Genomic DNA, 11,428 nt, shown 5'->3' on the forward strand with positions numbered 1-11,428 from the left:
TCACAGCATGCATGCAGCTGAAAATGAAACTGTGGATCAAATGCATCCCCAGCAGCTTTCTGTATGTCGGGGATAGCCCTTGAAATGCTGACATTTCCATGGAGCTCTGCCAAGAAAAAAATGCCACCACAAGATTTGTAGGGGCAGAAAAACAGCCAGAGTTGTTTTTCAGTCGGTGATTTATCTGTGAGCTGTGTACAAATAAATCACAAACTGTGAGTAAAGAAATCTGCTAAACCAAAATTACACAGCATTTCTCAAATTTGTTTCTTAAATATTTATTTTCTTCTTACTTATTCACAGTAGCAGAAGATGCATGTGTAGAACATTTGGTTACCAATTCTATCAAAATGCTCTTTCTTGGTATTTGACCTCTGCAAGACAAACTTAAACGTGAATTTTCTTTTACTGCTGCTCCTATTAAAAAAAAAAAAAAGTTTTTATCAAGTAAGCTTTTTTATTTAATTCAGGGCTTAAAAGTGATAATTTGAAGGATTTTCACTGTAAATTATTAATATGCACATAGACGTGTTGAAGAAAACTAACCCTGTCTAAAAAGAGTAAAATGGATTCTATTGCTCTGATATCAGTACATTTTTTGAAATAGCAATTTTAGACAGTTTCCCAATAATTCCTGATTGATGTTATTAGTAATGGATGTGTGTTCAGTCAGTCTTTCATTCTTTACAGAATGCTTTGTAAAAGTTACAAAAAAAACTGGTGTTCATAATTTAAAACTACAATGCTTGAACTAGTAGGGGTGAGATTTCATCTCTGTTAAAAGTAAGATACTATCTTTGATTGCATTTCTGCCATAGCAAACAAATCTCTACTTTTCCCAGAAGAATGCCATGGCGTATTTTGAGATGTGGACTAATCTTGTGCGCATCTTTAGATCTGGAGGGGAAAGAGTACCGAAGCAGAGTAGTGTCGGTAGTCTCAGGTATTGCATTTTTAAACTAGATGTGTTGGTAAGCCTGGAGCAGGAAAAGAACAATTACTCCCTTTCCTTCTTCTTTCCTTTCACCCAGTTTAATACTCAACGAATTCACAGTTGCTAATTAGCAATCTCAGTAACGAGTGAAAAACTATTTCCTGAATTTTGGTGGATAAGTTTGTTAGAGTACAGAGTGCAGACTGCCATCCCAGTTAGCAAATATCATTGCCTCATTATAGCTGTAGATAAGAATTAAAAACTTCGGCTAAAACTGGTTTTTACTTTGTTTCTTAGTGAAAGGAGAAATTCAGCACAAGTTCTTCTGCTTCTATGTTTTAGCGTAGGTTGGAATGCAGAATCTAGTACAGGAGTGTAGTTGTCTCTCTTTAAAAATACAATGACCTAAACTGAAAGAAATGTATTTTCTGTTAAATTGCCTTTTAATTATTGTATCTAATTTAAAATTCTGTAGGAGAGGTTCTTCTTGTACTCATTGAGATTTTAGCTTCCCATGTAGAAATTACTGTACTAATGCATCATCCAGCACAGCTGTGTTAGACTACATTATTTACCAACATAAAATTCCCAGCTTTGGGAATCCATCAAATGTAAAGACTCCAAATGAATTATTTAGCTCTGAAGAACCTTTGCAGAAATGTTACTGTTCTAAGAGAAATGAGAGTGTCTGAAAATTAGGCTTGTTAATCTTAGCAGTAGATTCAATGCTTATATGGGTGTCTTTGCAACAGGCCACAGAATGTGCTGGGAAACTGTTTATCTTCCACTCTTCATTGCCAACTGCGGAAGCACCGGGAAAACTAAGAAACAGAGATGACAAAAAGCTACTCAACACAGATAAAGAAAAGGTATTTATATATAAAGGAAATCCTCATTTATAAAGGAAATGCAGTGTGCTACCTACCTGTTCAGTGAGTTAGGAATCTAAAGTAGGTTTTGATGCATATGTGTATCAGTGGAACATACGGGCAGGGGCATTGTGGTTTTAGTCAAATCCACATCTCACTTAAAACTTCCATCATTTTTATTTTTCAGGAGGACATTTGGATTGTGAGTGGTTGCCAACAGTATCTAATGTTACTGCATTTCCGTTTTTTAATTTTGTGCAGACACTCTTCCAGCCTCAGGTAAACTCTTATGAGTCCTTAGCCAGAGACTGCGTGGCTAACGGCTGCTGCGTGAATTTGTTCCTATTCCCGAATCAATATGTGGACATAGCTTCCCTGGGTCTTGTCACCATGTACACTGGGGGCACGCTGTACAAGTACAACAATTTCCAGGTAAGTGGTGTAAGTTCCCAACCTGTCACCTAGTGACATCTGGGGACTGCTTGTTTTTATTTCAAAGTCTTTTTTGGCAGTTTACCTGTAAACTGTTAAAGTAACTGTAGAAGACTGACTTAGAAACCTCAGGGGACAAAATTCAAACTCAGAAATGGCAGGTCAGGCTAAAATTGAAGTGTTGAAATTGTAATTTCACTTTTGCATGAATTGGTTGGCACCTTAAAATTGAATTGACTTACCTAAGTATGCTGACATCTGCAGGGAAGTCAGTTACTCTGTACCTATAGATAACAATGCTTACAATAAAGACCAAAATAAAGTCACAACACTTACTTGTTTGTGTTAAATGTCAGGGAAATATTTATGGGGAATGTCGGACTTCCCTTGCGTCAGGAGCTGAGCAACAAAAGCATTTTTTGTGAAGTGCATGAGGCTACTCTGTAATTCTTAAGGCCGCACCATATACTTAGCTAGGACGGACATTACTGGAGATAGGTGTGACTGAACAGAAACTCTGCATGTCTAAGCCTGGTGATGAACTGTTGGATACTTGCACTGTTCCTGTTAATGAAGTCTCTTTTACAGGAAAAGAGAGATGTTAATCCTGAAAAGATCTGACGTTAGGAGGGGGAGTGTTGGGTTTCTGCTCGTTTGCTGCCACCCAGTGGTGAACTGCAACTCTTGCTTTTGCTTCACCTTTCTAGCTCAATTCTGATAGCCCACAGTTCCTAACTGACCTCAGGCGGGACATAGAGAAAAAGACGGCATTTGATGCAATAATGAGGGTTCGAACAAGTACAGGTAATGGTACCCCTTGGGAATGAAAATAAACATGAGAATATATAATTCTAAGTAATACAGTGCAAGAAGTGCTATACAGACTTGCAACAGCAGGCTACCCATTTTATCTTCATTGTGTACCTTTTGGAAGGTACAGACTGAGAAAATGGATGTGCATCCCCTCACTGTGCATGTCTACATAAATTTGCAAATACCACTAAGTTCTGATCATTATGCGTGCAGCCTCAAACGCAAAGCAGTCTTAGAAAAGAATGTGGTTTGCCCAAAGCTTACTTGTGTTTTCATTTTCTAATACTTCAAATTAAATTAATGCTTCTGCTTTTCAACCATTAGTTCTTACTTTCAAATGCAAGTATTTGAGGAGAGCATAAACACACTAAGTGGCCCAGTGAGTAATGCCTAAGGCTCTGGGGGTCCCTGAGTCACTGTGCTCCTCGATGGCCCACACAGATGCACTTCTTCCTCCTACTCAATGGACAGAAAATGCCACCAGCAAGGAAGATTGGTGGGCACTGCAAACCCCAAGGCTGCACACCCTTGAGGGAAAATAGTTTGTGTTTCATTAAGCAAAACTGAAGTTAGAAAACAGTATCCTTTTTATTTGTAAATTGTAAAAGGATGTTGTGTGCTTATTTTTTCATCTGGCTGTAGGCTTCAGGGCTACTGACTTCTTTGGAGCCATTTACATGAACAACACTACAGATGTAGAAATGGCAGCAGTTGACTGTGACAAGGCTGTGACAGTAGAGTTCAAACATGATGACAAACTGAATGAGGACAGTGGAGCCTTAATTCAGGTAAGAATGCAGTGTGCCATTTATTGACACTGTGAGCAAGAACTTTTTTTTTTTTAATATGACTGCAAAATGTTACACTGTAGGACTGATGGGAGTGATGCATAGCGTGCACAGTTGCTGGTGTTGTAGTATCACTAATAATGTTAATTAACTCGCCAAAGAATGCTACCTTGAAATGCTGTTTCAAAGCTAATGAAACCTGTATTTCCCTTCATATTCCACAACATGGGATCCCAGCAGTAATTCCTGGAAATGTAGATTTCCAGGCAATTATTAAAACTGGCCTTTCTGTGCCTGAATTGCCAGTGCTTGGGATACACTCAGACCTAGCAGAAGATTCATCCTAACAATTCAGATAATTTGAGGTTGCTGTTTACTGTTCTAGATGTTTTGTCATGACCTCATGACCTTTTGCTATTTTAATGACAGAAAATGTTACATCTTGAAAAGTTTCACACAAACCATAGAATTATCTGAACTTTTGTTTTTAAGCTCCTTATCTTTTATCGTGCCCCTAGAATACTTTATAGGTTAGCAGTTAATCCTTGTACGAATACAGCACTGTGAAACATCCACTCATATCACTTACTGGAGCCCTGGTGTAGCAGTGATGATGGGAAGAGTGCTCATATGAGAGTTTCTTGTGGAAGATGCAGTTCAAAGCTGACCACTTAGTTTACCTGTAGTTATGCCCTGCAGGCTTTGGCTTGTATCTGCAGACAAGGTGATGAAATTGTTTTTTGGATTGTGGTGGTGGAAACAAACACGTGCCAGGCAGATGCATGCAGTACCAGTAAAATGTTAGCAGCTGGGAAATCTTGAGTGCTGTTCCTTTACTTTTCATTATTGTGAAGTTTTCCTATATAGAAGTAGAATTGGAGTCATAAACAATTTCTTCAGTCATCCCTCAAATTTTACTATCTATCTAAGCCAATGGAACAGGCACGATACAGGGGTGGATATAGTAGGACTCCACTTCGGCTTACCAAGATTAGCAAGTTTTTCTTTGTTGCTTTTGGCAAAAGCTAAGATGAGCAGAGTAGTACTCAGCAAGCTTTTGATCTCTGGTATAGTGTGTTTTCAGCTGCATTTCTTTGGGGCATTTTTCTTGATAGCATATTTAGATATGGTGCACAATCTTATTTTCAGATGATACCATCAGCGTGTAGTACGAGAAAGCACTAAGCCTTCCCAACAGCCATCATTATTTTCATACTTTTAAGGCTAATAACTTTTATAAGGCATTTATACGTGTAATATATTTACATAAAATTTTGAATTTGTTGTTCCTTTGGTTCAATAGTACTGAAGCAGCACCAAAAAGCCAGGCTGTTTCTCAAAAGTAATTCTGTGCCTTTTGTACGCAGCTCTTGTGTGATGATTATTATAATTTTTATTATGATAATTATATTATCATAAATAATATATTAATATTTTAATAAATATTATTAATAAATAATATATTAATATAAAATATATTATCATATATAATAAAAATCATATAAATCATATTATATTTTTATAAATCATAAATAATTATGATTATTATTTATATTATGGATATTATGGTTTTTGTTTTAAAATTGCAATGAAAGTTATCTGGCTCCTCTGTTGCAGTGTGCTGTCCTCTACACATCAGTAAGTGGGCAAAGACGACTTCGCATACACAACATAGGTTTAAATTGTAGCACCCAATTAGCTGATGTCTACAAGACCTGTGAGACCGATGCACTTATCAACTTCTTTGCTAAGTCAGGTAAAGTCAGAATATTTTTTTTTTACTCTAAGCTGAGAATGAAAGGAGATGGAGTGATACTTAGTGGGAAGAATGATAACATTGAAAAGAGAACTAGATTCTAAAAGAAATGACTAGGAAGGTTCTTAATAACAGGTAATGCACAACAGTGTATAGGCACAGTATTATTTTGTTAGAATTTTTGTTTGGTTTGAGGTGGGTTTTTGTTTTTGTGAAAATTAATAAATTGTCTAAAACGATTTAAGAGTCAGAAAAAATGGCCACAGACATAAGTTTAGTAAAATTAAAATCTAGCAGAATACTTTAAAACTTTGCATTTGTCATGCAAAAAAGTACCAGAACCCGTAACAGGCTCTTTTGTTCTTCTGTCTTTGTAGCCTTTAAAGCTATCCTAAGCCAACCACTGAAGGTTGTCAGAGAGATCCTGGTCAGTCAGACAGCGCACATGCTGGCATGCTACAGGAAGAACTGTGCCAGCCCCTCAGCAGTGAGCCAGGTAAAGACCTCCCCAGGTCAGCCCCTCTTTGCAACAGCCATGATTGCACAACCAGCAGTACCAGAGAAGAACGTTTCAGACATACATACTTTTTGTTTTCTTTCAAATAAGATGACAGGGGATGCAGTGGTAGCAACATATAGAGGCTGTTGTTTTGGGATCAATGACAGTGCCCCGGAGGAAGGTGACAGCTGTACCACAGAGATGCAAAAGCCTTTTCTTCCTGGTAGAATTGTGTGCTAACTCTTAGAAGCTTTTTTCTTCCAACTTTCACTTTTTTCTTCCATTCCTGCAATGATTATAGTGGTCTAATTTTTTGACATGGTAACAACTGTTATTGTCAGAAGACAGAGATAACCTAGTTACAATTTGCATATAGATCTGTCAAGAATGCTCTACTGCTAAAAACGTGACATTGAGACAGGAACAAACTCCTACCAAAAAAAAAAAATCTATGGTGACTAAAATATGATTTCTTAATTCCTTTATTTACCAGCAGGTAGTAAGAAGCTGTGGGAACCTCATTATGTTTGTTCCACGCTACTTGAAAATTCTCTCATATTAAGACACCTCTTATTTTCAAATGCTGTCACATTTAGTAAAATCTACTCACTCTTTTTACAAATTCAGATCACTTGGGAGTGTCACAAAATTAACAAACAGTAAGGTAAGGTGCTTTCAAATCCTTTTAGCAGCTGTTCCTGACACAAACCTTGTTCCAGTTCAAAGGACAGTCCTTGTCTTTGACTTGAACTGAACTCAAATCCCATAAGCCTTTAACTTCCGTATTTTGAGAGCTGTAAGAAAAACTTCATCTCCCTTCTGGATTTTGAGGTGCTGCAAAAGTGGCTGCTTCTTCACTTTTCTGAACTGCAGTTGGCAATTTTCTACTTCAGTACTGAGGTTAATTGCGAAGGACTCCCAACAGTCTTGGAGGCTTTCAATTTACACTGTTTCCTTTAGTCTCCTTTAAACTATGTTTTCCAATTAGGCTTTTGTGTACCATTTAATGCTTCTCATAATCACAAGCCTGGGCAATGAATTATTTCTCTCATTGAAGACCAAATGTTAGAAACAACACCAATGAGGTACATACTTACTGTGAAAGAAAACAATTAAATATTACTTTGAAAGTCCAGCTGTCATTCCCCAGCACATGGGATATATTAAATACAAGTCTCCTCTGTCTCTCAGCTCATCCTTCCAGATGCAATGAAGGTGCTGCCAGTGTACATGAACTGTTTGTTGAAGAGCACTGTGCTGACTGGCAGACCAGAAATTCCAACTGATGAGAGGGCGTACCATCGACAACTGGTCATGTCTATGGGAGTAGCTGATTCACAGCTGTTCTTCTATCCCCAGCTTCTGCCGCTTGTAAGTATGTTATCTGCACATCTGTTAGCTGTCAGTAAAACTGTTTTCATTTTAAATTGCTGTGATGTTTTAAATTGTAAAGATGTAGAAGATTTTCTCTGTGCCACGCAACTGTTACATGGCTAAGCTGGATTAGTTTTTTTAAAGCGAGGTAGTTGCTAGCTGAACTAAAAGTAGGAGGGAAGAACTTCTAGTTTAAAGAAAACAGGGAAGTAACATCCATCAGTCACTGACATCAGCATCCTCTCCTAACTCCACTATATGTTTAACATGAGCCTGGTTTTTGACCTGGCTAATAAAAGATGCCAGCTTTAGTCGAGCTCGCGCCTGGTGTGCTTGAGCTTCATATTTGGGGAGAGGTGCTCTTTAGCATGTAGTGTATTAACTGAAAAAGAAGTGACTCCTGATTTTCTCCATCTGAAAAGGAACCACTAAGGTATAATAAAACCTGTTATTATTACTTTTCAGTGCCTAGTTAGAGCATCGCTCACCTTGAAGTCACCATGTTTGCAACTTACATACATTTTGCCCTACAGCACAACCTGGATTTGAAGAGCGACGCTGTGCCAGCTGCAGTGCGCTGCTCTGAGGAGCGTCTCTCAGAAGGAGGGGCCTTCATTCTGGCCAACGGTCTGAGTATGTTCCTGTGGCTGGGGGTCAGCACGCCTCCTGAACTCATCCAAGGGCTTTTCAATGTGCCGTCTTTTGCACACATCAGCGCAGAGGCTGTGAGTATACGGAGGGAAACCAGTCTATTTTTCAAAACTCATGATTTAGTAAGAGCAGGCCATTAATTAGAGAAACCAATGAGGGAACTCAGAGCATTCATCATTCAACGAAAAGCAGAATTGGTGCCAGCAGAAGCTGTTAAGACACCAAAAGTAATGCATAAAACTGTCGTAAACTCTCTCTGAACAATTACAGGACAGAAGCTTTCACAAACAGATATTAAAATCCTACTGAATATGCATTGGTGAAACTGCAGTGAAGCATTCTATGATAGCTAAAGCTTCTCCTGTAGCCTGAACTTATCCTGATAATGAATTTTAATGTAGTGATTATTTTGCACTGAAAAATGGCTTAAAGATAGATGGGTTATTCTAGAAGCTTTTGCAAAGGAGATAAAGCATTTCCCAGTTTAGAATGACACCCACAGTAATACACATGATAAGTACCAGCAGCTTGTCTTGTGCAAATTTTTAATGTAATTGGAATGTAACAACCAACCTGCGATGCTTCATTCTAACAGACATTATTGCCTGACCTGGCCAATCCCTACTCTAAGAAAATTAAGTCAATAGTGGAGCACATCCAGAGCCAGAAGCCCTACACTATGAAGGTAAGAATTCTCTCAGCATCAACCTGTTCCTCACAGAAGAACATTACAAGCTGTGACAGATTTTCCTGTAGTTGTGAAAGGCTTTTTACATACCGGGAATTTCCAAGTATGCCACTGAATTCCAGCATGCATTCTAGGCAGAAGCATCTCAAATGTACTTATTATCTATTAATAATTGTTAATAATTATTACTTAATTATCCATTCAGGATTTTCAGAAGTACCCTGAAAGGTCAGTTTTATTCTGCAAACCCTCCTTCACACTAGCTCCTGGTTGCACATACGTTGCTCTTCCGTGTTCCTAAGTACAGCTACTGAAATGTCATTACCAATGTACTGTTGTTATTGGGTTTGTTTTTTGTTCAGTAGCATTTCATAGTAGATAGAGGAAAATGATACTGCTACTTACTGTGATTGTATCCTAGAAATATGTACATGTATCTCTTTTCAGCTGATGATAGTGAAACAACGGGAGCAACCAGAGATGCTATTCCGGCAGTTCCTAGTAGAAGACAAGAGTATTCATGGAGGAGCTTCTTACGTGGATTTCTTATGCTGTGTTCACAAAGAGATCTGCCAGCTTCTCAATTGAAGAAACTTGAGTATACATAATTTGCCAGTTAATTTCCAATTTTGCAGGAGGGACAGTCATTGGTGCCTGAAGGCTGGCCCACAACTTCAGTGTACCCAGACATCCTGCTGTGCTTTACCAAACTTCTCTTTTTGTACAGTTTCATTCCACTCAGCCACTCACCAAATATTTAGTTTACTGATTAAGCTGTAGAATAGAAGTTCTGCACTCAGGTATTAATCTTTGAGGAGTCCTGACTCTAAGCTGACTTGCCAGATTTCAAACTGTCAGTGCTTAAGAGCATTTTCAAGTATCAAAATATAATTCAGAAAATAACTATTCCTATTACTAGCCATAAATCATTTAAGAGCCAGGAAAGATGCTAAGAATTTACAAAGAAGGAAAAAGTTGTAAGATAATGCTTTTTCTAGAAGTGAGGGCACACAGCTGAATCAGTTTTGCAGCAGTCCTGCAGTTCAGTTTGAATATTTCAAAGTCCTGCGTGTAAAATTAAGAGCTCTAGAAAACAATTCCCTTTTTCCCAGAAAGGGCAAGTATTAATTTTCAACAGAAACAAAGCTCTAGGTAACCTTCCACACCCACAGGTATCCAGGACACAAAAATGCCTCCGTTTTATAACTGGACTTCAATAAATGAGTTCAACAGTGGACCACAGGACAAATGGTAGTCAAACTATGCTTATTCTAAGCTTGGTAGTTAGCGTCACGCTGTTATGGCACAATCCTCTAGTCTTCAGGGCAGCAATTAATCTAGCATACTATTTAACTACATTTTCAAAATTGAACATGTTGTGCTTTGTTTAGCACATTTGTTAACTGGAATAACTCCCAATAAAACTTACCTAACCCTCTGCTTCCCTCACAATTACAGTGGCAGGTCAACAGTAAGACAGTTGACAAGTTAACTGAAGGTGAGTTGCAGTGCTATAAAAGGAAAGCCTCGTGTTTAACACCAGTCCTGTTACAGGGACTGATGAATAAATCAGTCATCACTTTGAAAAATTAACTTCTGTTACTATCAATATTTAAGGTAGAATTTAGAAAGCCAATCTTTGGCAGGAAGAGCTGTTTACCTCAGTACTTCTTCAGTCTCTAGGTTTAAGACCAGTGCCTCTACACATGACATTTGAACTTCTCCAAACTTGAAAAGCTGTTGTTACAAATATCAGTATTTCACAGAAGACAAAAGCAAAATAAAACACAGCCTCTCAAGAGAGTGTAAGACATGAGCCTCATAAAAAAAAGTGCCTTTGATCATGCTAGTGTCATTGATTAGTATTTATCTTTTTCATAGATAAAATAAGCAATCCAGTGCACATTCCTGACAGCTTATCAAAACAGCTGCATCCTTGTGCACCAAATAACTCTTAAAACAAATAGATGTATTACAAAAAGATACTCACACCGAATTCAGCTGTCAAAATAAGCACTTTGCTGAAGACATTTTACTTTGTAAAAAGTATTTGTTGCCTTTCCAGATCAGCATACTTTGTAAAAACGACAGCAGCAACTCTGATGTGTAAAAACATAAGGAAATATTAAATATAACATGTTTATTCTAAGACAGACAATGTCTCACTTTTTTTTTTTTTTAACACTATCAGCCTCTCTATCAAGCTATCTAGTACCTCTTAAACTGTACCATCTAAAACTAGTACCCACGACACTGTAGAGGGTGGTTTTAGGATGACCAGCAAGGGAAACTTGCTTCAGTTCACACAGCTCCTTCCCTGCCATTTCTCCCGTAAGCACAAGACAACATAATCATCACACTGACCAGGAAACAAAGCAAAGTTAAATGCGCAAGGGCAATTAGTTCCTACAAAGCAGAAACAACATTCTGGCACCCAACAATTAGTGAATATTATGGGTTTGACCAGTGTAGCTCATCTTCTCCTACTGAAGGAAGCTTACTCTGGATTACAGAGTTCTCAGCATTTGGTTCCTCTGTCAGCATCAAGCTCAGTCTCTGGTAGGGAGACTCAGTGGAAGGCTGAAATCTCTCTCCAATGTGCCAAAAAAAAAAAAAAAGCAAAA

At 38.0% G+C, this 11,428-nt stretch overlaps 1 protein-coding gene across 4 annotated transcripts in view; it reads left to right on the top strand.

The window, feature by feature from the left end:
• SEC24D (SEC24 homolog D, COPII component) overlaps positions 1–11,428 on the top strand; it is a 51,119-nt gene extending 39,691 nt beyond the window's left edge. For all 4 annotated transcript variants that reach the window (XM_031596906.2, XM_090139206.1, XM_090139207.1 and 1 more), the window contains exons 14-23: positions 1,687–1,803; positions 2,065–2,235; positions 2,943–3,039; positions 3,691–3,836; positions 5,454–5,592; positions 5,970–6,088; positions 7,283–7,462; positions 7,999–8,190; positions 8,712–8,801; positions 9,252–11,428. In XM_031596906.2, the coding sequence (XP_031452766.2) occupies positions 1,687–1,803; positions 2,065–2,235; positions 2,943–3,039; positions 3,691–3,836; positions 5,454–5,592; positions 5,970–6,088; positions 7,283–7,462; positions 7,999–8,190; positions 8,712–8,801; positions 9,252–9,392 (1,392 nt within the window). In that variant the 3' untranslated portion in view covers positions 9,393–11,428. The remainder of the gene's footprint in view (positions 1–1,686; positions 1,804–2,064; positions 2,236–2,942; positions 3,040–3,690; positions 3,837–5,453; positions 5,593–5,969; positions 6,089–7,282; positions 7,463–7,998; positions 8,191–8,711; positions 8,802–9,251) is intronic.

Source organism: Phasianus colchicus, chromosome 4 (assembly GCF_987193195.1).
Source record: "Phasianus colchicus chromosome 4, bPhaCol1.hap1.1, whole genome shotgun sequence".
NCBI classification, from domain to species: Eukaryota; Metazoa; Chordata; class Aves; order Galliformes; family Phasianidae; genus Phasianus; species Phasianus colchicus.